The sequence below is a fragment of the Rhea americana genome, unplaced genomic scaffold (genome assembly GCF_003343005.1).
Source record: "Rhea americana isolate MKP2758 unplaced genomic scaffold, rheAme1 scaffold_193, whole genome shotgun sequence".
Taxonomy (NCBI): domain Eukaryota; kingdom Metazoa; phylum Chordata; class Aves; order Rheiformes; family Rheidae; genus Rhea; species Rhea americana.
Window position 1 is genome coordinate 1,469,894 of NW_028186072.1, and position 26,935 is coordinate 1,496,828.

General features: G+C 38.5%; 1 protein-coding gene across 2 annotated transcripts in view; it reads left to right on the forward strand.

Annotated features, from left to right (window-relative positions):
* Positions 1-4,361: 4,361 nt before the first annotated feature.
* MME (membrane metalloendopeptidase) overlaps positions 4,362-26,935 on the forward strand; it is a 52,041-nt gene continuing 29,467 nt past the window's right edge. Inside the window, exons 1-11 of one of the 2 annotated variants that reach the window (XM_085302863.1) lie at positions 4,362-4,430; positions 6,675-6,755; positions 7,697-7,866; positions 9,123-9,158; positions 16,121-16,282; positions 17,525-17,605; positions 18,343-18,438; positions 18,540-18,658; positions 19,686-19,751; positions 22,707-22,841; positions 25,241-25,342. In XM_085302863.1, the coding sequence (XP_085158989.1) occupies positions 7,707-7,866; positions 9,123-9,158; positions 16,121-16,282; positions 17,525-17,605; positions 18,343-18,438; positions 18,540-18,658; positions 19,686-19,751; positions 22,707-22,841; positions 25,241-25,342 (957 nt within the window). In that variant the 5' untranslated portion in view covers positions 4,362-4,430; positions 6,675-6,755; positions 7,697-7,706. The remainder of the gene's footprint in view (positions 4,431-6,674; positions 6,756-7,696; positions 7,867-9,122; positions 9,159-16,120; positions 16,283-17,524; positions 17,606-18,342; positions 18,439-18,539; positions 18,659-19,685; positions 19,752-22,706; positions 22,842-25,240; positions 25,343-26,935) is intronic. The other variant, XM_085302864.1, reaches the window with a different exon arrangement.

A 26,935-nucleotide genomic window follows, 5' to 3' on the forward strand; every position in this document is an offset into this window, starting at 1 on the left:
CCCCCCCCGCCCCTTCCAGAACGTTCCCCAGAAGGTTCCGTGCTGTGGAGAAGCAGTGGTGGTGGTGGTCTGTGTGGGTGCCGCTGGGTTGTTAATGTGTGGAGAGCTTCACCTGCTGGGGCGATGGCGCATTGGAGCCGACGTGCAGATAAGCAGAGGGAAGCACTGTGTGGTACAGAGTGACTCCTTACATTTTGTACATCTGTAGTTGTTTCTGGTCTGGTAGTTCCTGGAATGAAGGCCTGTCTCTCCCTGCTTGACCTTACTCTTTTTGCAACCCTGCAGTTTTAAAGGAAAACTGTGCCTTTTGTGTGACTAAGCCAAGTGTGACTAAACTGTGGGTAGTCACATTYGAACTGTGCAGGAAATTTTGCAATTAATTCATCAGAATTTTGTCTCTTCTGCCTTGCTGCTATGCTTACATTGTTATCAACTATTATATTTTCCAAATATGTCACATAAAGTTTTACATGGTTTTAATTTTCATTATTTCCTWAAAAAAATTTTTTTTTTGGTAACCCTTAAAACCATCATTGCAGCTATGGCTACAGAGAAGTTCAGGACCCCAAAAAATCTGTTAGCCCATATTAACTAAAGTATTTAATGTGGGTTTTAGGCAAACTTAAAAATAGGAAAAAATGCTTCATTTGAACCAAATATTTTTCCAAGCTTGCAAACTCCTGCAAATCAGTTACAGTATGAAGCTTGTCAAATAACAATGATAAAGTTTTGTAATATTATATGATTAGATGTGAAAAATTTAGGCAGTGTAGCAAATATTTTGCCACCTAGGTTGTTCTTTCTGCAGTGAGAAATCACCCACACTTGGATTCATGGTAAACTGAAAAGAAAAGAGTAAACTGAAAAGAACTGAGCCTACACTCAGTGCGTTTAAACTTTAGCATCTAAATTCTCAGTACAACAGCACTGAACATGCACCAGACCAAGGAAGTTAGGCAGAAAAAATTTCCAGGCAATTTCTTTTCTACTTTTGACATAGCAGGTGACAGAAGAATATTACAGGATTAAAAAGGACAGTCAGAATCATACAGGCAACATTAAGCACTGACTTCATTACTTTGGGAAAGTGAGCTTTCCCCAAACGAAATGAAACAATTACTGTCAACAATGTTTCATAGTAATGTAGATGATTCCTAACTTCCTAAACGTCATCCATTATTGATAATAAAAAGCCTTACTATTGTCAGTTTGGACCAACTGGAGAAAACAATATTCAATGGCTTATTGGCTTTTCTTCACTTAACAGCCTGCGAAGTGAAGTTAGGCTATTGTGTCACACTTTGTTTTTCAGAATGCTGCACAGTGCATCCATTTTTGTACATTTTTCTGAACTACCTGGGAGCACAGTTTTTCAGGACGCATACTTCACAAGCTACAGATCTTAAAGAAAGAATATTACTGCTATTAAGGTACTGTCACATCTTCTTAAGTTAGTATTGAGCAGAAACCTTTATTTTTCAAGGTCAAATACTAATTTAATTACAGTATACTCTCCCATTAACTCTTCTTTTCTCATCTGACTCTGTAAACTGCTGTTTTATTTGGTTCTATAAATTTACTATTTTAGCATGTTGTAACATTTTAGCATGTTACATTTTAGGTTGTGCATGAGAAGCATAGAGAACTGTATAGGGAAATATTGAGAATTGTCACATAGCAGCACCAGATTCCATTTATCCATAATGGCTGGTCCTACAAACTCTTACTCCTGCTCTCTTTTTCACTGAAAGCAGTAAGACTTCTCAAAGAAGTATTAAGATAACTTGGAAGGGTTTATGAGGACAGATTATTTATTATCTCTAAATGGGAACGTTTAATTACATTGTCAGTTCAGGAGAGAATCTTCTGTTGTGAGTTTGGGTTTTTTTTTCTCACTTAAATCAATGTACAGAATATTTTCACTAACAGTGAAGCTGTAAGTCTCTATCTCTAAAATTATAGGGCATAAAAATGGTCAGATGTATTTGTGATCTCTTCTTGACTAAGAATTTATATTGGTGTAAATTTCTCATATGCTGATCAGTGAAAGAAAGAACTTAATGCATATACAGCCTACTGAAAACCATCTCGTCAGCTGAAGGACACTTCAGTGAGTAAGCAGCATACATTACAGAGCAGTAAATAGCTGTTAATAGATGAAGAGCCATCTTGTAGCAATAGTGTTACAACCATGTTGATCTAAGGATTTTCCAGCTATATCATAAGCCTAGTGCAAGGTACTGTCTCCTGCTACAAACTTTGCTTCTCTGATTGTTCACAAGAGCATAGATAATAGGTTTTTGCTCATTTCTGAGACAGAATATTACAGTTCACTTGATGAGAGTTTTCTCTAAATAAGGTCTGAACAGGAATTACAGTATTTGACTCACAGATCACACATCCTTAAGCCTGTGTATATACAAATGTCTAATTCTTCTTTTCCAAGCACAAGGTTCTGCAAGAGTGGAAATTCTCATAGTGTGTGTGTGAGGCATACTAGCCCTCTTTGAACTATTTACAGATTTCCAATTGAGTTTCCCCTCTTTCTCTCTCTTGGAAGTGGCAGTTGCACATTTTTGATTTATCTAAAAATTTTGAAGCAAATCCTCTTCTGCCATTTTATTTCAGACTAATTCACCCCATCCTTTACTTTCCAAGCTTTGCTGTATTTAAGGGCACATAATGGGCATCTAGTTACAAAATTGCGTATGTATTTTTAATGATTCATCTATTTTTATGGTGAGTGGTGAGACTTTGTATTATTGTGTCAGGGATGACTTTAAGGCACCAGCTAACTGTCAGGGCTGCAGGAGCAGATGGCTTGTCCTGCTAACCGAAATGGAAGTTTACAAGAATTAATGCAGGGCTACTGAGGTGGTAATATTAATTTGAACACTGATTCTGGAAATGACAGGAACAGCATTTTTTCCACCCTTAACTGCAAAAAAAAAAAAAAAAAAAAAAGGCAGTATTTTTGTTCCGTAGTCTTTTTCAGAATGTTTTTCTTATGTTTACTACTTTTACTGCCTTTTCAGTTCAGTGAATAAAACACATCTTCATTCTTGTTCCTTTTTCAGGTGGTCATTTTGCAAATATGCTTAATTTTAATATCTTCTCAGTTGATGCCTTTATCACTTTCCCCTCTTAATTGCATCTGCTCTGTGGATCATTTGCTGTGCAAACTCTAGAAAATGAGTTCCCAGTTTCCATCTTAGGGAGGAGAAAGGGTACACCTCTCAAGCAGCAGATATTTTAATTTATAGCTGGTAATAAAAGATTGCAAAAACTTCAGGTGGTATTTCTGTCTGAGAGATAATATAGGTGCCCTGAGGAAGGCAGCAGAAGCATACGATATCTGGTTTGGGACAGAGGTCTGACAGCAATTTGTCTTGCCTTTTCCCATGTTTGCCAGTTTGTTGGTAAAAGTGAAACTTGAGGAAGAGAGGTCTCTTGATACCTGATTTGCTGTTAAATGTTAAAGCAGAGTTAGGGCTGCCTCTCCATGCAGAAAGTCACATCTCTCTCTCTCTTGAGAACAAATCATTAAGAGAATGAGGGCATATGTTCTTGCAGAGAGTATGACTGCATTAATTTGACAAAGGCAGTGAGTTTACAGGGGAATAGACACCAAGCATTCCAAAAAATAGACCTTATGCATCCTCTCTCTGTCCCTTTCTTGAACTGAGTGGAGAGAAAGGAAAAGCCTGAGGAGGAAGGAAGGTGCAGCCTGCTTTTGCACTCCAACCCAGCTGTTGCTTTGCATACTGCCTCGGTGCCTTTCACCCTCCTCTGGCGAGAGCGTAGGACAGAGGTGGCCTCCCAAGCCTGCAGTCCCACGTGGAGAACGGGGCAGCTCCATCGGACATAATGCCCACCCGCACTGCCCGTGCCCGGGCTGCAGCCCCTTCTCTCTCTTCTACCTAAGCGCTCGGGGGAAGCTCTGCGAGGTGAAGAGCGTGGTTTACTGCTGTCGAGCGCGGGGCGGGGGGGGGGTTGTTTGTTTGTTTCCTGCCCCATCACATTTCTGTGATCGCAAAGAGGAAGAAGCCTTCAGGTCACCCGGAGAACTGCTCGTCCGGCAGCCCGGAGACAAGGGCTCCTTTGACTGCAAGCAGCTTCGCTCTGCGGCGGCGGCGAGCAGCAGCCAGCTCCCACCGCAGCCGGCGCGGGGAGCAGGGAGCGCCCGGGCTTTGATGTCCCGGCGATGCCGGCGCCCCGCGCCCCTGCCGTTGCCGTTGCCGGCGGGCGGGCAGGGCGCTGAGCCCCGCCGGCGGCCGCCCGGCACCCCGCAAGCCTAGTCTGCGCGCCGCCTTCCCCGGGGCTCCGCGGCGCTGCCCCGCCGGCTCGGGGCGCCCCGCGCCGCCTCCGCCCGGCGCAGCTGGGGGATGTGCGTGGCGGCCCCAGGGCCGGACCGCTCCGAGCGCCAGTCGGTGAGTGCGGGGCCGCGAGCGCGGCGGGAGCGGGACGGGCGCGGCGGTGGCGCGGGACGGGGCCGGCAGCTGCTTTCCTGCCCCAGCCGTCACGCTGGGGCTTCCAGCCAGTCCCGAATTAGTTCCGTCCGTAAGTTGCGAGGCTCCCTGAGGCGCGTGTTCTGGGCACCGGGAAGTTGGGTCTGGGCGGCGGCGTGCTACACCGGCCGCGGGTCGCGCCTCCTTTGAGCAGCAGCCCTGCTGCCCGGGCCACCTCGCCATCCTCGCCGCGCTGGAGCGGCGGCGCTGAACCGCCAACGCTGCGGCTCCGCAGCCGGAGCCCAGCGCTCGCGCCCTGCCCGCCCGGCCGGAGCGCGGCGCGGCGCCGCCGCGGATTCCCCCGCCGCCGCGACCCAGGGCGCCACCTAACGGCGGCGGACGCGGCCCCCAGCTCGGCTGCCCCGGCTCTGCTCGAGGCCACCACGGGGAAGACGGCGCCTGGTTCGTATCCAGGGAACAGACCTGTGCGGCCAAGCACCGCTGCAGGCTCCTCACCAGCCTACCCGGCTGCTCGTTAAGGTGGGGGGAGCGGCAGGAGACAGTAGCCCACACTTCGGCTTACCACAGTGATGCTGGGTGGCACTTGTTAGTCATCCCTAACAGCTGTGTCTTGCTCTTGCTGAAATAGTCCTGGTGTAGCTCATCCACATGCATACAATACACGCTGTGAAAGTAAAAAAAAATATATAAAATTTATGTGAAATAATACATATATATATCATTATATAGTGATTTTATGACATGCTATATTTTTCTGCAGAGACTAGGCTCAGAACTAGGTAAGCCACAAATAAAATTTTAACATGCACGTTCCAAAATGAAAAGCTATGCATTAATTAACTCGCTGTGCCACCTAGGCCAGGGTAAGTCAAAAACTTATAGCTGTCTGTTGTATCTAAGCTTTAGAAGCAGCTGGTAGAAGGGATCACAGGAGCACTCCGAGAGAGGGAAGAAAGCCACAATATGTCAGTTTTTATCTGCTTRAATTGTTTTTATATTTTTGCAGTGCTTGCAATTAGCACATAAAGSAGCTTTTACTAGGCATTCTTTAATGCAGGCACAATAGGCTCTCCAAATAAATAGAGGTAAAAACTAGTCAGTGGGATGCCTTAAAATATAAGGAACACTCCTGCAGGAACAGAAAGATTAGCTTAGAAAAACTCAGTTGACTGTAAGGAGCACATCTCCACATGAAAGGTACACTATTTCTTGCTGCTGTAATAGACTGTTTTCAGTGCTTTAAGACACTTGCAGAGTCAAAAGACAAGCATCACTTTTTAAATTAGGCTTCAAGTTTCAGAAGATTCTGGGGAGTGGTCAGCATTTAGTCAATGTGAAGATCTTCTGCTCCTTATTATGACTGGAAGTGAGAAAGGTGTAATGCTTCATTTGCTTTTATATTATCTGTGATTTTCTAGTTCACAGTTAATGCAGGGCCAATTTCTCCAAAGAGTTCTCACTTTTATCTGTTGTTTGATATTTCAAATGTAATAATGTAATGTAATAAGCTTATTTCTCAGAAACCACTTGCTGACTGGACCAAAAACTTACTCTTCAGAGCAAAACAGTGGCTTATCAGGAAAGGTCTAATGGTCCCTATAGGCTTGCAAAGATAGAGCATGGACAGACCTTGCAGGACTTGGCCTCCTGACCTACAGAAGACCTATGATTCTGGGACCATCTATTGCTTAACACATCTTGATGTCCTGAGAGCAGTGACAAAAATGGAGAAGGGACACTGAAATAATGATAGTCTCTCATTTAGATAAATACTACTACTTTGAAAGAGTCAGGGATCCACTGAGCCAGCATGAGACAAACTCATGAAATACAAAATCTCTCTTTACTGAGATCCATGAAACTGAATTATTCGACATCTATTAGGGGAGTTCATCAGCAAACATACACACTTTAGTTATGTATTTTTCAGTGGAGGAGCTAGCTTGTAAGGTAGACATGAAAGATAGAAAGAGCTTATTGAAACCAAGAAATGAGAATCAGATAGAAATAAAAGGTGAAGAGGAAAAGCAAGGACTAGGTATCTGAAAGACCACAGGAACTTGAAAAGACAAAACTGAACAGAGGCTAGCAACACACAACTTAAAACCAGTTTGAAATAGCTGAAGTTCCAGTCTTGGACCTGAATGTATGATACGTACCAGCTGAGAAGGGCTCCTTTCTTACTGCTTCTATTCCTACTTACAGAAAGTGGGAAATAAAGGATGTGATGAATACAAGAGGACTTTAATGCCCTGACCTACCCCTGCACCATTGGTTGAGCTTCCTGTAAGTGTGGTCAATATAGGTATTTCTATTATTCATCCCAGTGGAACACTCATATTCTTCCCTGTGGAATGAAAAGGACAGGGGGATCTYCATCTCTGTGAATGCTGTGAACTGCAACTGTCAAGAACTTCCACTCATTGCTATATGTATAGGAACTGGAATCTGCATTAGCAGAAGAAATGGTTTGGTCCTAAGCAAGTGAGAGTGTACAAGGACAAGGCAAAGAATTTTAGAACAGCAGTACTGCAAAAAGCAGCCAAAATAATCTTTATAGAATGGCAGAAATGCTATCTCAAAATCTATTATTGAATGTACACTCTGTGAGCAAGCATGTCTGAGTCTGTTCTTACTCCCACCAGTTCTGCATCTATGTATTGTGATTGCTTCTAGTTTGCATTGGTCTAACCTCAAATGAAGAGGACCTGGTCACATGTTTTTTTTAATTAGTGTAAAGATTCATTATCTGTGAACCTGACAGGATCTCAGCAGAGCCTGTTCTTTTCTCCCTTATTTTTAGTGACAGCTTTAAAGCTATAGTCAAGAATTGCTTACATGATTTTTTAAAATGACAGCAAAGCACAATGGCATATTTTGACCTTTGGCATTAGATCAGCAATTTTGAGATTAAGTTAATTTTTATTCAAGCAGTAAAACTTGCCTTTTGCTTGCCTGTGAACTCCTGTACCATTGTAACAGAWTAAATTACGTGAGTGTTAAAAACAGGTGTTCGTTTGTTGGCCTTCCCTTTGTATTTGGTGGCCTCTTCATGTGAAGGAAGCACCCTTAGGTGGTATGTATTTGTGTATTTTTAATTCCATGACTGACATTCTTCTAAGTGTTACTAAGTAACACTTCATGTTTGTAAGCCTCTCACACAGGAAATATTTTTGTTACTGTGTAGTTGAAGAAGTCCTCAGTGAATTTTCCCTTTTCCTTTTTAGACTCTGGGTTATGGGCAAGTCAGAAAGCCAGATGGATATAACTGAAATGAATACTCCAAAACCAAAGAAAAAACTGCGATGGAGTGCCCTGGAAATAGGGCTAGCTGTTGTAGTGGTTCTGCTAACTATTGTAGCTATCACAATGATAGTTCTGTATGCAACATATGATGGTGAGTACATTTAAACTGTCTTCAAATGAACAAATGTATTTGAATATGAAAATATTTTAAGAAATTGCACAAAAATGTTTTAACAAATAAAATCCAATTGTTTGAATTAAAGATAATATTGAAGTTGCAGTATATTAAAAGGTGTGAGAAAAGACGGTATGTTACATCGTATATATAGCTGCATTACATTCAGGTAATAGAAAGTATCTGAGTTCAGCTGAGAGTTACTCACCTGATAATACAATGCTTTACCTTACCTAGTACATAAAATCAGATGACAGTAGCTGCTCCATTGTAATCCTATTTCATATATATATATACATATATATATATATATATAAATTACAGGAAAATGAGCCAAACTCTACAATATATCACACTCTTCTGAAGAAAACCAAACTACAATGCATCCTTCACATTCCTATCCATATAAGAAAAACCTTTTTCCTATCCTTTTTCAGGATATTGAGGCAAAGACTCTTAGTGCGTATAGTCACACTAATAGGTTTTCTGATTCAGTAGTCATACCAAAATGTTTGAAAGTAATTCATTTCAGGCAGAAATACTTTGGTAATTTTTGCAAAATACGATATAGAGAAGCTGGTAATTTACATTTTGGGTCAAACTAGACCGTTCCGTTACATTAGAAATTAAATTCTTTGTTTTATTTTGAAGTACTTACTTTAAAAAACTTTTTACTATGGTGTAGTTCAATTATGGAWTGGGAAAATGCCGTTCTGAAATTAAAAATAAAAATTGTTGTATTTTTAAAATTTTAAAAGGAAACATTTTCATGTTCCTGAACCTTGTATTTTGTTTAGAAGCGTGAATGTCTCARAATTATCATATAATTCCTCCAAAATCATCTTCTCATTGCAGTGAATTCATAAATTCAAAATGAATTTGCAACTGTCTTCAGTCCACATGAACTGTTTTTGTTTCTTGTTTTTCATAAAAATAATATTTTGCCCAGCTCTAAATTGAGTGATAAACATTTTCCTGTAATGCCTACAAAAATTCCACATGATGGTAGTCACCTAGCACTGAATGACCTTAAAATGAAGAAGATCACAGTATTTTTAGAGCCCGATCCTATAAACATTCACTTACTGAATGAAAGGTCTGGTTCTTTGTTTATCTTACTGTATACTATAGTGAAATGCAATTATGACTGTGTCAACGAAAATAAAACTTAGAGTAGCATTTACTACATTGACTTTCAGAAGAAATTAAGGGCATGATTGTCTCCTTTTTAGATGGGGTCTGCAAGACATCAGACTGTATAAAATCAGGTAAGAATGAAAATACATACCTTATAAATGGATATACTTAAAAAAAAAATTTATCCATTATCACCATGTAATGCTAGCTGCAAACAAATATGGCAAACTGAGCCATGAGGTCTGCTAACCCAAGCAATTTTCTTAACATATTTCTACAAATGTGAAATCTGGCAATGTGGTATTATGAAATCTTACAAAGTCATCAGGGTCTGGCTAGTTTAATATTACAGACTTGCCAAGGAATGCCACTGGCTGCAGAAAATGATTTAATTGAATTAGAAGGTGGCTCTTCCCCCTCTGAGTCAGAATTCAAGTGGGGAGATGGTGTGCTGCTGAGAGACTCTGTCACTGGAAAAGCTAAGTCATAAAATCTTGATCACTGATAGCCATTAAAGGTGCCTTGCTACTGTCTGAGGAGATGCAGTATTGATCTTAATGTCCAGGAAAAATTCCAGATTTCACAGTCTGCCAAGCTGACTTCATACTTTATTAATAACTGCATAAAAATTCTTGCTTATATCCTAGTCTAAACTCTACTAGAAAGCTACTAAAAAGCCCTAAAGAAATGCTGAGCTCCATATTACGTATCTCTCCCTTTACCTTCAGCTGTAGTTCTCTTATCCTTTCTGTCTTATTTTCCCTTTTTTGCCTGATCTACTTCTAAATTTCCCCATTCTATTTACAATGCTTCCTAGTGGAATCATTCATTAGTGGTGCCTTGGTGCAGTCCATTGTCTGAATAACTGAAACATTGCTGTCCGCATAGTGTAGATATCTCTTAGGAGTTATTTCAGGTAATAATCACTGTGTCTTAGTTACACCACCGAGGTTTTTCTCTGCCATCTGAAAGCTCATACTGTGGTTTGAAAAGTCATCAAATTAGATACCTAATTTGATTACAGCATTTTCAAGAGAAAAGGTGACAGTTCTGTCTCGAAACATGTAAATGGCAGCCCACGGCTATAAATGTATTCTATGGAAGTGTTTTCTAATTACAGGAAAATGAGCCAATTGACATAATAGAGCTTTTCTGTAATCCATGTTCTGCTGTCCCTGTATAACATATGCAACCTGATCCACTGCAGGCAGTGGAACTATTCTTGTGAGTAAATGCTACTACATATGCAAGAACTGCACATTCTGGTTTCGAACAAAAAAAAATGCAACAAAGATAGCTTTTGCATTTTAGCAGGTATTAATATTTGATATTTACACACCACACTGTAAGCATTTTGAGAGGAACCAGTGTGTCTGATTTTTAATCTAACTACATTTTAGCTGTGGGGCTATACCTCAAATGATATGAACAGATGCAAAAGCAAAGTCATCAAATTGGACAACCTACTTCTGACCATAATCTGTACTGTACTGCAATATACAAAGATACTATGTAATTTTTACATTTCAGCATTGCATACACTGACTTAAACTTAAATAGGACAAACTGTTGAGAATAGGGAATTTCAGTATCTCTCATACTAATTTCACCTAGGTAAGCACTTTTTTTTCTCCCCTCCCATATCCTCCCCAGGTCACTGGTTGTTTTATCAGCTTGTATTACTTTATTTGTAAGCTATTAAAAGCAACAACTCAGAATTATGATTACTACAAAAAAATTAATCATTAATAGTAATTGTGACAAGGCTCTACATTCTACATAGCTAGGAAACTCAATAAACAACAACTAAAAAAGAAGCTTGTTCATCAAAGCAATGTGGAAAAATAATGAAAACTATACCATGCTCTATCTGCATTTGTACAGGTATGAATCACTTGATATTGYAATTAAAATATCAAAATATTCATCAGTCTCACACTGATTATTTCCAGAGCAAAAACGTCTCAGTGTATACAGACAGGAACATATCATGAAGCTTCTTTGGGCATCAGGTATTAGAGCATGTTCAGGATTCTGAACAGCTTGTCTGGTTCTATTAACTTCAAAGGAGCAATTCATGTGCTTGGCACCAAGCTGTGTGCTTCAGGGCTCGGCTGGTAACAAAAATCACATTTCACTGATTTTTAATATACCCATGCTATCAGCTAGGTAATGGATGGCTGTCTTGAGAGAAAAACTTGAGGTCCACATGTGCAGATTACACTGTTAAGAATACCTAATACATATGTTCTGAAGACCTAAGTGTGACTGCAGTTTCCATGACTGAACTCTCATATGTTCACAATACTTGAAGTTTTTATTAACATTTGATCTGCATATATTCTAATTAATATTACCTAGTCTAGGCTTTAAAAACAGAAATGCTATGATAATTGTTTTTGTATTATGGTAGTAAGCAAAGGTGCACAGATGCTGACTAAAAATAAAACAACCTGATTCCAAGGTTAAAACAAGGTTTGAGATCACATAGATTGTTAGTAATTTGCCACATGTACAGAAGATGTGGATTTTTGCCTGTTTTTCTGCAAAAATGACAATGGATAAGAACCATCTTTTCTTGGCATCATAAGATTCTTCCATGCTATTGTTATTTTATGACAGAGCTGGCGTACCGCACTGACCAAGTCAGTTGTGATGGCCAGCCCTGGCTATTAGAATCGTTGTTGATGCACTAACACATGCCAAAATAATCCAAGGGACAATGTTGCCCTTTCAGTGCTGCTCTAGCCTAGCAGAGGGACCCATAAGTATACCCTTAAAACAGAGGAGTGATAATAATTACCAAACTACCTGTGTTACAGCAAATAGCTGGAGCTAGGACACAAATAAAATGAACCACTGAAAACATTTACCTTCCCTTAAATGTAGTAAGACAAACTAGATAGATAAAGATCAAGATACCAGAGTTTACAGAATCACACAATAGTTGGGACTGGAAGGCACCTCTGGAGATAATCTAGTGCAGTGCCCCTGCTCAGGCAGGGTCACCTGCAGCAGGTTGCTCAGGGCTGTGTCCAGTTGAGTTTTAATTATCTACAAAGATGCAGACTCCACAACCTCTCTGGACAACCTGTGTCAGTGTTTGACCACTCTCAGAGTAGAAATTTTTTTCTTATGTTTAAATGGATTTTTTGTATTTCAGTTTGTGCCCATTGCCTCTTTTCTGAGTTTACAGGCAAAAGTAAACCCGTTGCTCTAACAGACATGATGGTAGAGCTGGATGCTTGGATTTCTCAAGAACTTTTTTTAAAAAAAATGAAAAAGTGCCACACTTGGAAAAAACATGATTGGTGAAAACATGACTGAATCCCACAGTTTTTGGCTGTTGGCATTGAAGTCAGCCTGCCATTGACTTCAGCAAGAAAAGAATCAGGTGCTAGACATTGCACCTATTTACATGGTATTTCTTAATGCTGCTTGTCGTGTCTGCTTAGGCAGCCTAAAATTGAAAATGTATTCAGTTCATGTTTTTTTCCATCTTCCAAGCACTGGAACATTGTAAAACCATCAGATGTTGGCCTCAAATGTAACTTTCCTAAGCAAACTGAAGATTCCAAGAAAAACAGAAAATAAAAAGCAAGTAAACATAAATACTACAGCTTGCCTACACATCTCATTTCTGCCAGAGCAACAGACATGGAAAATATTGAAAGTACTGGGGAAATAACTATAAATATTTAACTCGCCCATGTGGGAGGAATGAACACTTGTAATCACAAGTCTCACCATTTACTAAAAATAATGTTTGAAAAACGGGAAGGATGCTCAGGATTCAGGGAAATTCAGACATGTAACTAGCTATTGCTTGGCTCTTGGCATCTCTCCCTTCCCTGAGAGACTTGGTGCTAGAACACTAGTGGAGAAAACCTCGAAAAAACTAATGATTTAAGAATACAAAAAAGAAAAAGGGCAGAAGGTTTAATAACAGCAGCTGGGAAATGGTCATCAAGAAAAGATTTTGCTTGAGAATCTCGTGTCAACATTAGTCAATGACTATGAGGTCTCTAACTAGCCACTTTAATAGGGTCAATAGGGATACCAAGAAGCAGTACCAGTTCTAAGAGAAAATGCAGAGTAGGTCCAGAAAATCAAATGTAGAAGAGACAATAACTACTCTAGTATTAGTGAGAGAATGCAAATGGTATGCAATTGTAACAGAAAAACATAGGAAAACTTTCCTGACAAGAACTTCAATAATACATCATCATCATTAATTGCTGAAATATTTGATTCAGCTGAGCCAACATATTTAATTATTACTTAAAATACATTATATTACTTAATTGTAGTGTCTAGATTGAAAGCAATTCACAGATTTGTCTGCTGCAAGTATTCTGACTTGGGTTCACCTCTGCACAATACACATATTGTACATGGGGAATAATAGGGCGGGGATGGTGTTGTGGGTGGGTGTTTTTGTTCGGTTTTGCTATGTGCAATTTCCAGAGCACAGAATACCAGCTCCAGCATGCATCAGTTCACATGGTCTGTTTTTGCTCCCAGCATTCCACTTATACCACTAATTGAAAGTAGTTTCTAAATGTCTGTTCTAGACTATTTACTGCGGATTATGTATTAAATGGTTTCTAGGATAAAATGTAAATGAATCATATAGCTTGCTTTTTTTGTATCTTCTGTAATACTTCTAATCATAGTTAGCCTTAAGATGATAGAAAAARAATGTCAATCATCTCAATCCTAGCAATCTGTAAAACACGTCATTTGCACAGTTCTGCTTTAAAAGCTCCTTCAGATTGAATGTATTTTAGTTTTTCATTTTTAGTGACTATTTCTCTATTTCTAATATCCTTTTCCCCCTTTTCAGATATTGTCTCTACAGTTTCAGATTGTAGTTGTTCCTTGCCCCATAATCCCAAATCTTTATGGAATCGAAACACTGCAGAGTTGGAAGAGACTACAAAAAACATCTACTTCATCCTCCTACTCAAGCAGAGTTAACTATACCAATGCAGTATTTATCTCACCTGTTTACAGAGGCTGCCAGTACTGAAGACTCTACAGTCTGGAGATAACCTGTTTCTACAGCTCTACTATCCTTATATTTAAAAAGATTTTTAATTATTAATCTACATCATCAGGTTATTGTGTGCTGAAGTGAAAGACCACTGCTACTTGCTGAATGTAGACCTGGACCAAATTGGACTGTTCTTTGTGGAAGACTTGTGTTGGGAAACTATTCTCCTGTTTTCCTTTGTTTTCTCTTCTTTAGATTAAACAACTCAGTTCATTCACAATTTCCTAATCTTTCCTAATGTTCTAGACCTCTGTTTACTCTTAAGTGCCTGATTTTTATTTGCCCCACATTTTTGATGAAGTATTCAGTTTGCAGTACCCTTGGAAAGGTGGCTTTTACCTATGCTTAGTAGAGCAAATGAGTATTTGTGCTGGAAGTGATATTACTGTTTTTATTTTCCAGAATGAGGTTTGTATTTTCTGCAGGTACAACACTACTGCTTTATATTCAATTTGCAATTCACTGTAATCTTGAGTCTTCTGCTGCACCGTAAGTCGTCCCTCTCTATTCTGTATTTACATGTAATATTCATATTACATACTACTTCATATTTCTTCATAATACTTCATATTTATTTCTACTGTTTTTTTCAGACTGTATCTCCAATTAGTCATGAAAATACTAGGTTTTAATCCCATCCTGCAACAGGATCTGCAGTTTCTGTCCCAGTTTCTTGTCACCAGCAGATTTAGCAGAGAGTACGCTTACTGCATCATCCAGGTGCTAGGCCACAGCAGATCCATGTGGAGTAAGACTGAACAGATCCTTGCATTTTGAGATAGAACTAGTATCTGTTCTCTGATTATGTTTATCCCCTTAGTACAGACAACAGTAAGACTGTATTTTCCAGTATCACATACCAATCTTGTACAAAACAATGTTAGGTGACTGTATAAGAATACTGTGTGAGAGACTTAAACTCCTCATAGATTTTGATCTCTGTCATCAGCTCCTTCTCCTGTAAGGACTTCCAGCTCCTCTGCAAGTCTTGTACCCTGAGAAGATAATTACATCAACATGACATAGCTCAGCGAACTCATATTGCCTTGCTTTCTTCTGAGTTGTTAATAACTGCTTGACTACTTGATACAGGACCTTTCCAGGAACTGAAGTTCATCTGAGCTGTCCATAATTTCCTGGCTTTTCCTTTCCTCCTTTTGAAAGACAGGTGCCATGTTAATTCTCCTTCATTCTTATGATGCCTCATCCATTCCATACGAATTCCCAAGAATGACAACTAAATTACCATCAATATTTTAGCAGGAGATTCACCTCAGTGGAAAATATCTAACTTAGCTTGTACTCTTAGGCCTGCTCCTTCTTCACTAGAGGCTCTGATCTTACTCTTTTATAGGTTGTATCAAGTAGTGTAACTATCCTATTACACTTGATCCTTCTTGTGGAAATTGTTCTCCACTTAAAAGCCCAAACATCCTGCCTTTTTCCTTGTTTTCTTCAAGAGCAGGGAGGGTAGCCAGATGGCCCTTCATTCCTTCTGATATGGGTCCTATGAGTATTTCACAATGCCCCTAAATGAAATATGTTGGATGATAGATATATCCCTGGAAAACATATACAAAGAATAATGCGGTATTTTGTTTGTTGCTATTTTTTTCTCCTTTACATAAAATGGCTGCAGTTTGTGACATCATGCTGTGGTCTTACATTAAGCCTTGTACAACAAGGTGTGGTGAGAACTTTACCTGTGCAGGCACTCAAATAAGTCTGCTCTCCAGGAATTTCTGATAGTTACATTTTACATTTTACTTAAAAACCTAGTTAATGCTCAGAATGACGATTGGGAACATTAGAGTCAGTTTATTCTTCAGTAAACAGGCAACAGAAAAAGATAAAAGTTACTGGAAGTAAAATATTTTGTTGTTCACTGAGTAGTACTTTGCTAAGCCTGAAATACTAAAATAGGCTTGAGCCTATTCTAAACTAAAGTGTATTTATTACTTCCCTGCTCAGAGCAAAAAATGTATTCTTTTATCTCCTTTAAAGATTTTTCATGTATTGATTTGTCTTGTATTACAGCAGCCCGAATTATTGAGAATATGGACATCACTGCAGAGCCTTGTAAAGATTTCTACCAATATGCCTGTGGAGGATGGCTAAAGAGGAATATCATTCCAGAAACCAGCTCCCGTTATAGTAACTTTGACATTTTAAGAGACGAACTAGAAGTAGTTTTAAAAGGTCAGTGGGGTTTACATTTGTGGACTATATAAAGTTTCTTCTTTGGCTTACATGTAATCCTAACAAGATGTGTATCTAGCAAAGCTTAAAATACTGCTGCTTTCAGTTTCTTGGTATTCAATTCAGGATAAATCCACCACAAACTGTTTGCCTGGAAGACATGCTCTTGTTAGGACCTTCTTGATATCTGAATTCCATGTGCTCACCTGCATATTTTAGCTGCTGAAATCCACATTACCCTCATGAACTAACAACAGCAGCCAAACTAGGTGAAGAAGAAAGAGATCTGCCTGTGTCCAAGTCAGCTGAAATGCTGGAGGTTGCTCTATGGTGGCCCTATGTCCTGTACACCTGTATTCTATCAGCTACATGCCAGAAGGCAGGCGAGCAATTTTCTAACTAGACACATCATAGACTTTTCTACAGAATGTAGTAAGGTCAAATCTTCCATACTCCCCTTTTTAAGATGAAAAAAACACAAAGAAGTTCCTGAGTTTATATTTATGAAGCAGTCTCCAAATCATTCTCTCCAGAGTAAATACCTTTTATCTATTCTGTATAGCTTCTGGTTTTGCCAGGTTTGCAATTCATGGATGTCAAGATGTTCCTTAGGCTTCTGTTTCTGTGGAGCAAATCAATTATAAAGGAGTGGCAAGAGTGACCTGCCCCACAAGGGGCAGTGAGCCAGAAGCTGAAGGTGACAGCAAGGCAGAGAAGAGAAGAGGCCTCACAGACAAGGGACTCAGCCCTACAGGACCCAAAGCAGAAGAGCAGAGCAGGTCTGGGGATGGTGGCCAGGTTCAGCCAGTAGTCCGGTGTTAACCGTGCAAGTCCACAGTGATGCTGTAGGGCCGCAAGCAAGTCAGCAAGGCAAGCTCAGGCCCAGCATGGTACAAGGCCAAGTCCAGCTTAACTACAGTGCAGCTCAGGCAAGGACTGTGGGCAAGGGGGGATCTTAACTGCTGCTCCTGGGCCAACAAGCAGGGAGTGGAGTGCTCAAGCAGAGGCTCCAGATGAGGCTATTCACAGCAATTCCTTACAATTCAGATATTTGGGCATGTCATCTCCAGAGCTCTTTCCCCTCAGCTTCTGAATGCAGAAGCTTGCCTGAAATCTGAGATGGACAGGCAGCAGTGATCCTCCACCCCCTGGTCCTTAGGAATGGATATCCTCTATGGTTTCTTCAGTACCTTTCCAATATAGATCAGATATTAACATATACTGTTCTCTGTGTTATTTCAGATGTCCTGGACAAACCAAACAATAGTGATATAACAGCAGTGCAGAAGGCAAAAACTCTATACAGATCATGTATAAATGAAAGTAAGTTCCTCCTGAATTTATTGCACATAGGCTATGTAAATATCATCCAAAGATTCACATCCTCCACAGTCAGCAGTACCTATATCCTCCTAGTTTCTGTGGCAATTCCACAGAAATTCCACAGAAGATAGAAAGGAAATTCTTACCCTCCTTCCTGAAAATTAAAACATACCATTTTTGTAGAGTTAAATGTCAAACAGTAATGCATCTCTTATTTTAATTTTGATATTTTACGTGAGATTACATTATTTCAATTCTCCGATTGCTGCAGATATTTTAATTCAAATCTTTTCAGTTAAATTTCTTTTGAGTTGATGTCTTTTGTAGAAATTATCAGGGAAGAGGAAAACAACTGGAATACCAAACTTCTGGAAAGACATCGAAGATAATTTATTCCAACAATTTGAGCTACATGCTGCCAGTAGAAAGAGGAACAGTAAAACATTTAGCAGTGCTAGTTAGTACTTCTCAAAGCTATTATTTCAAGCTTTTTGCTGAGTCAAAATACAACAGTTCTTCAATGTCACTGTCCCAAGGATTTGCATAAATTGTTTGCAGTAATGACTTAAACATATTTTAAAAATTAAATGATAAAGTATAATCATACATGGAGCATGATCCTATTATGCTGATAGTGAAAACAGATTTCTCAGCTTCAGTATTCTAAACTCATAATAGTATTGCATTATTTCTATGCTTTAAAATGTTCTGGTAACTCATTTTATTTTTTCCAAAAGCTACCATTGATAGCAGAGGTGGAATGCCTTTAATCAGTTTACTATCAAATGTATCTGACTGGCCTGTAGCAACAGATAACTGGGAGTCTTCCTATGGTAAGTTGATCTGTGTTTACTTTTCAGTTAAAATTTCTAAATTACTCTATTTTTCATTGTTTACCAAAAATAGAGACTAAGTACATCTTTCATTTGCCTAGGTACCACATGGACAGCTGAGACAGCTATTGCACAGCTAAACTCTAGATACGGGAAAAAGGTCCTTATTAATTTTTTTGTTGGCACAGATGATAAAAATTCCACAACACACATCATTCATGTAAGTCTCCCTGGGTGGCATAGCCTTATTGATCATAAAAGTGCAGCAAAGTAACTAGAATCACAAATACAAATAGCAACCAGAAGAAAAATTATTGAGCTGAATTTTACTAGTTAGCCATTAGTAGATGAATTTATGAATCTCTGTAGTTTTCAAAGTTAATTATCAGGTTTACAGTGTACTATCCATTCTCAGGATAAGTATCTTTATTCTTGGCACTCATAYATTGTTTTCTCAATAAGGTTAGAATAACTGAGACATATAGAGACATACAGACACAATACGTATGTACACTGGACAGAAGACAGACATGATCTACTTATAAGTGCATGGAAGGAAACAAACATGAAGCTAATTTCTGTGCACCAAGAAGAAATCTCCATTACTGAGAACATGGACTATATGGCCAAAAGCCCCCAAGAAAGGGGCTTTTCAATGTGTTCGAATGCCAAATTATTAATGGGACCTGCAGTCAGCTCGCACAGATATGAAAGTGGCTGAGGACATTTGTGTAAGGAGTATGTCTAGAGTGCTCTGCCTGTAAACCTAAGGTGATCTCTGATGATGGAAAATCCCAAGGAAGACAGTATTGCAGGTGGTTAATCTTCACCAGCTACTCTTGAGATGCAGCTGCTGCAAGAGCTGTGATGAGCTAATCTTTCATGTAGATGGGTGGACAGATCCTTCACTAATTTGCATGTATGAATTTCAAAGATACAGTAACTACCTTGCTTGTCTGCGGACTGTTTTGTCTTCTGTACATCCAGTATTTTAGCACTGTAATACACAGTGCGCATTGTTCACTAACAGAAGAAAAGACTAAAAAAAGAAAAAAAGTATAACGAGAGTGAAAAGAATTAAAGGAGGCCAAGAGGATGGAACAGAAAATCCCTTTTGGTCAGCCAGCAATAAGCAGAAGATAATCTTGCAAGAGTGAAACATCAGCGACCTGTAATTGACAAAAGAATAGTACAGTGCCATGCCATTTTCTCTCTAAGCATGTTTTAATTCTTACTTGAATTTATAGATCGATCAGCCTGGACTTGGCCTGCCTTCTCGTGACTACTATGAATGCACTGGTGCATACAAAGAGGTAAGATAGAGTTACATATCACTAACTATAATTTAAAAGCTTTCATCTGTATTTTCAAGGCAGGCATATTCTCAGAAATATGCAAAGATGACACTCAAAGGATCAGTCCTTCCCCAAGAGATTCTCATACTACCATTGGGAAAAATCACTGGGAGAATTAGGGGAAATGGGAGTAGAGAAATTGATAATGACAAACATTTAAACATGACTGATCTATAGATGAGAAAAGAGTATGTCACAGATTGCAAACAAGCTCTAACACAGTAAGTACGCAAGAATGCACCTAACTCTAACCCACGGTAAGTGTGCAAGAACCTATGTCAGTGGAGTCYAGGCACTACGCATTTATTGCGGCTCTCATACTATGTTTCCCCTAGAATGGGAAGGCATCGCCAGAGTGAACTGATCCACTAAATTTTATTTATTTATTAGAGTTAACTTAATAAGTAGGAAGATACAACCTGATCATACTGGGAAATGATTTTTATCACTAATAGGCTTAGAAAGGAAAAAAGACAAAGAGAACCATTCAAAACAAAAGATCAGACTTTTCTGCATAAGAGATCTGAAAAGATCACAGTCCCCTAAAATCAATTTCTAAATCAAAACGCAGCAGCTAAAGTATATGATGTCATATAGAACATTTCAGATACCTAAAATTTTGTATGTATTTATGTTTATTATTCATACATATTTTCATTAATTTTTTAGCACTGACATGGTGTAGCCCTCATTGCTAGTCAGAGATACGGTTTAAGTCCTTGAGGGCTTAAGTATATGTACTTGCTGAAGTCATGTAGTAGTAGCTGGAAGAATTAGAATTAGTAGTAGCTGAAACCATGCTTTCAATTAGTCAGTTTTCTACCTTCTAACTAGATGCAGAAGTGATAAGAAAGCATACAGAACATTTTGGTTTTGTAGCTATTTTGCTGACATGAACTGCTAACGGTTAATGCTCTAATTAAAACTGATTACATTTAATTACAGATGATATGGTAGCAACAACAATCATTCACAAATTAACTGTTCAGATAATTTATTATTACATATCACAACAGCCTCTAGGAGCCTGCTCACAGGGAACCTGTATCATGATTTCTTCCCCTCTTACTACATCCTCTACAACACAAAAAGAGGATTTCTGCTCTAATCTTCTGACCTACCAGAAAGTATTATACTACTTTCTACTAGTGGAAAGTAGAGGACATGGTATTTTTARAAACAAAGATTCATCACTGGAAGGCAGACTCATACTATTCTTACAAGCATGAATACTTCAAGAGAGAAGTATTCCTCCCTTCAGTTGTTGCACTCTGATAGCAGCCTCTTCTTGGCTCTGTTTCTTGCTGTGTCATTCTACTCTTTGAGCTCTATGTAGCAAACAAGATCGCTGCCTCCTGCACTTTAATCTCTGGCTTTGTCAGGACTTCTCACCATAAAACTACAAATGGAATTTGTGAAAAAACAGGTTTTTAACAATCATCTTCTCTTGTMAGAGCTATCACGCTTGAGCTTATGCAGGAGTTATTCTGACATCTAAGCTTCCATTAACATATCCAGAAGTATTTACAGAGTCCATCTGAAATTAGCTGACTTTATTCTTTGTCTGCTAATTGACCTTGCAATGATCTTCATATTAGGCCAAAAATAAAGTTCATTAATGATATCTGAAGATCTCTGTTGACTTACTGGTTTTCAGTCATGTCTGTATTGAATTTTTTAAAAACTGTTTACTGATTTGGATACTTAAAATGGTATTTGTAGTCCTGGTAGGCACTCTCTTTTGTGACTCCTCGTTCTAGCAGTCGGGGATTTCATAGCCTCTTCTCTCTGGTAAAATAACCTATCTGGATTAAAAATAACACTGAGAGTTTAGTCCTGTGGGATGCTGTGAGCCACCTTTCTTTTTGAAGTCAGCTGTCAGTACTTTTCATGAGCTGCTCAGAGGTTTCCAGTGCACACAGCCTGTTACAGCACGGCACTGCTGGCAGGCAGGAGAGCCTGACAAGTGAGCCGTGGCAATGGAGGTAGTTACAGTATGGTTGTATAAATATATCATTCATTATAGGGGATGGGTCCTATTGCCTTAGAACCTGAACATACCAAAATATTTCTTTTAATAAAGTTGATTACGTGCATCCTTTAATAATACATTTTTTTTGTAATTGATTTAGCAGATTAATCTGTTTTGCATAAAATCTAATATATTATTTGCATTTAAAAAGCATACTGAAAACAGCATTTCTATTGAAGATGGACTGTGGATTATCAGAGGCATTACAACAATATTAAATTCTTTAAAATACAGTGAGAGACCTGTAAAATACAGTGAGAGATCTGTAGATATTTTACAGTGTAACATTTAAAAGAATACACTTCTGTATTTCTATTCCTATCCTTGGTAAATTCAGATATATTAAATTTAATATATAGAATACTACCTACAGGATATTTAGATATATGAAATCTAGTTACAGAAAAATGATTTCTAAATACGCCAAGGAGCAATAGAGGAGTTGCACTGCTTCTGGGAGTTAATTTTCCCACAATGCTGATACAACACAATTCCATCCGCATTTCTCTTCGTTTTATGTTTCTGGGAACACTGCTCTTTAGAAGTAGTATTTTTGGAAGTTGCAATTAAAGTCAGCTAGCAAAACATTGGTGATARTTTAAATATGTATGTCCAAATGTCTCATTTTAAATAATGAAAACACAGCGTAGTGGTTGACAATATTTAGCTTTGAACAATAGTTCATAGAACAGTTTTCCATGAGAGAATTTTCAAAGTTAATTTCCATTTGTGATAAAATAGTATTTCAGAATAAACTACTACAAATCTAAGAAAGGAGTGAAGAAAAATAGGGCATAAAAATGATGGTATCTTCAAGGAAATCAAGGTACACAATACTTCGAAGAGTTTTGTCTTTAAATTATATGTATTCTTTCTTGCAGGCATGTTCTGCCTATGTTGATTTCATGATTTCTGTAGCTAAACTAATCCTCCAAGAAAGAAATATTCCTTTCAATGAGAGCAAAATTTCTGAAGAAATGAAAAGAGTTATGGATCTGGAGAAAGAGATTGCCAATGTAAGAAAAACATTTTAAAAGTATCCTTTAAATAACTGACTTCCTTCTTAATATCTAAGAAAGCTAGTTGTAAACTAACTGATTTAAGTTACTTGCTAATGTTATTTTGTGGAGCCAAATGCTGATCAAAAATGTGTGGAGTCTGGCGCACCTAAAAGGAACACAAAAAAAAGAGATGCTTTCTAATGAGCACRGGAAAATACTTGAGTTAGCTGTCTTCCAAGCAGCAAAATGCATTATCCTAACCTGTGCACTGATGTTCTTCAAGAGGAAAAAGAAAGAGCAAGAGAGAGACAGACTTGGTTCTCTGCAGTCTGTTTTAGAAAGTGTTCTGCAAGACACTTTGGGGGCCTCTTTTCTCTTTCTCCTTTTCTCTACTTCTGCAGTTTGATTGTCAGAGCAGTAGATTCCCAACCCTTGGCCTGCCTTACAACACAAAGTAATCTTTGTCCCATACAAGCTGTTCCACACTACTGATTGTTCCAAGTGCATTTTTAATCAAACACTGTTCTCAAAGTATGCCTTGGAGAAATAGCTAGCATTTAAAAATGCATGGAGAAAAACAAATGGAAATTCAAACATTCATGAGCAAAAACAGAGCCTATAATCATTAAACATTTCAGAAGTACCTGCCTGAATTTGAGTATGACTGTAAAACAATCAAAATACAAATCTCCTAGCTTCAGTTATTTTTCAAGTTATACTGACAGTAATCACATGTGTTTGGTAGAGGGAGACTTCTTCCCATTTATATAAATCATAACCATCTGATTATCTTCACATTTTCCTGAGAAATACACCTGTAGACCTAGATCAGAGATGGAAAACAATTAAAATAAAAGAGATTTATTGGAGAAAGATTTGAAGGGAATTAAAAAAGGAGACTGCAACTGAAATTCTTCTACAGCAGTTGCTGCTGGTAAAGGCTACAGTTGGTGATGGGTAAGCTGCTGTTGCCTGTTAGTTTTTTAACCTCTTTCACCAAAGCTTGAAAATTCAGCACCAGTCTGAATGTTACTGGAAGAGGGATGGCCTCATGCTCACAGGAATTTGTAAAGAAAATACAGAGAAAAATATTTAATGCAATGTGATTAGAAAGAAGATTAGGAAAGAGGGAGTGGAAGAGAAATCTGGTTTTAAAAAGGATGGACAAAAGGAGTCAGAAGGAGAGCAGCGGCTTCTCCTTTTTCAACACAGACGGAATGGGTGAAATTTACTATTCTTGCTCTTGACAAGCCAATTGGGAGTATCCCAGGCAGGGGGCAGGCAGTATTGGTATGGATCCTCCCATGAATTACTCTCCTGGATTACAAAAGCCGTCTTTTCCCATAGTCATTTGGGTGCCTGCATTTCCTCTCCTTGCTATCAAAACCTGSCAAGGTAAAAAGGGAGGGGCAGTTTTAGTGCTGATGCTGTGTGGAGGTACACAAGGCACTTCCACATAAGAACAACGGTATGAAAGGGGATCAAGAATGTATGTCAGACACCTGCAAAAGCATCTTAGCAGAGGACACACTGATGTTTGAAGGAAAGAACAGAAACATATTCAAGACAATATTTAGAGACCAAGGGAGTAATTTGGATGCAGAAGTTACCATTAGACCCTGTGTTTTCTCTGTTCTCAGTATCTCTGTATTGTCCACACTGTAATCCCAGAGACTTCTGTGCTGTCTGGAGATTCCAATGTTAAACTTGTCTTACAAAGTACCACTACAGTACCAGTTTGCTGGCAGTTAGCTGGATATATTGTCTGTAAGAAAGGTATTAATGTATGCACATTCTTCACAACACATTGGTGCAAAACTGCAATCCCTAGACTGAAACAAAGCTTATTTCAGTTATGACCCTCTTTCTATACAGTGGTTCCAGTAGGTACATACTAGAAAGCACTTGCATCCTGACCAGAATGTTCACATTACATTCCTGTCACAGCACACACGCCGCCCTATACTCCATACATACATCTCCTTTATTCCCTTCTCTTAGGATTTTGCACCTTGCATCATCCCATGAACATTCCATGCACATTCTTATGTTAATTTTACCTATTGGTAACAGCTTCTACAAGGCTAACTTTAACTAGTCCTTTGAGTGCTATGTGTCTATGTTCCAATTAATGTTCCTGTGTTGCCTGCACTATTGCTGCTTTAACAAAAAACAAATCAAAAAGTAAAGCTCCATATTATTATCAGAAATTTAGTTCATTTAATTTATCTTTTTATTTGCGTGTTTATAAAATGCTGTGCAGGCATATATGTGCAAAAAGCTTCACATTTATGGGAACTTCACACAGTAATGTATCAAACTAGAAACGTTTTTTGCTTTTTACTTCCACTTACCAAAGTTCTTGGTATCTGACTCCATGTACATAGTAATTTTCTAATGTTCAATTTTGATAGGCAACAACAAAAGCTGAAGACAGAAATGATCCAATTCTGCTGTACAATAAAATGACACTGGCACAACTCCAAAACAACTTCTCAGTGGAAATTAATCATAAGGTGAGTGATCAATAATCTGCTATTTTGAACTCTGATGTATGGCTGATCAGATTAAACTATGAAGTCTGACAAATGGATATACTTTAAAGACTTTTTTTCTTGGATTTAGACACATTTGAAATTAAACAGAATACCTGAAGAGTACAGTGTATTACATGAATACTGTGCTTCTGTACCACTTGTCTTTACTCGAARGCAGATCTTGCCCCTCTGCTTCAATGTAAAGATATGGAAAAGGAGAAAGGAAAAAAATAAATACTAAGAGCTTGACCTATCCTAATGGATTCAGGGTGCTGAACACTTGGGCACACTTAATCCTTGCTGGAAATCCAGACAGTACTATTTGCAAAATTCAAAGAAATCCCCTTTCTAAAATGTATTACACAGCAGTATGCTTTACAGAAGATCCAGCAGGCCCAGGACAAAAGTTGAGTCTGCAGCTGACTTATTCAAATATGCTGTAATTTAACAATTTAGGGCCTCTCTGTTTACCCAGAGCTGCAGATTCAGAACAAAGTCCTGTTTTTCCATCATTCCATCTGTAGGACAGCCTCCCAAAGCAAGCAGAAAGGAGTCCATGAAACAAGAACATTCCCCCTTTCCCTCCCACTTGATGTTTCAGCTCTGCTTTTCCTTTTACCCTAAGCCATGTACTGTTTACAGGCTATAACCTTTAATTCGTGGTACCATAAAGTCCAGCTAAAGAACATCCAGAGATTTGATAACATGGGTGTGCCTCTTCAGTAACAGATCATGTCTTGCTAGACATGGGTATTTTTATCATAAACAACTTCTATTTCAGTATCTTGCATATAAGCAGGTTAACTTATTTGTCACATGACAAACACTGCGGTCTGACTGGCAGGACTGTATTGCTGAGTCTTTTGAGGCCAGTAAGGTACTATGAAATTTTATTATTCTTACCACAGTTTCATTATCACTGCCATTTTATTGACTTTAAAATCTTCAACCTTAAATATATGAAAGTTCTATTCTGCCTACTTTACCCAATTCCTCATTTTATAATTTACCTTCTCCATAGATCTTATCGAACAATTATCATTACAATCATAATGTCACAATGCACTCATAATGTCAGAAACAAACTTCTCTTTCTCAAAAACCAGTATTGCCCTGGTTATTTTTAGTTCCTGGAGAGTGCTGCAGATCAGCAATAATCATCTGCTCTAAACTTATCTCAAAAATGCTTAAAAGACACATGATGGGAGTTAGTAGTGTTGTTGTAATGGTTCTAAGGATAGAACAGTAATTATTCCTAAACTTAGCTAGAAGATTGCTGCTTCTCTTTCAAACCTGAAAAGACTGGATGCCTGAAAGCTTGTCTGCTTTCCCCAGCTCCAAAGGTTTGTCTGATGAAAGGTGTTACCTCTCCCAACAAAGCTTTCTTCTCAGAAGATACATACTGTGAAAAATCACCAATACTTTTTAAACTAACAGGCATAATACAAAGTTTTTAAATTAACAAAATTTTCTTTCTTCAAATAAACTACAAAGATGATCTGCTTTTTTAAAACATAACACCTTCCTTTTCTTTACTTAAAAAAGAATACCTACCTGATCTGGTTGAAGTAC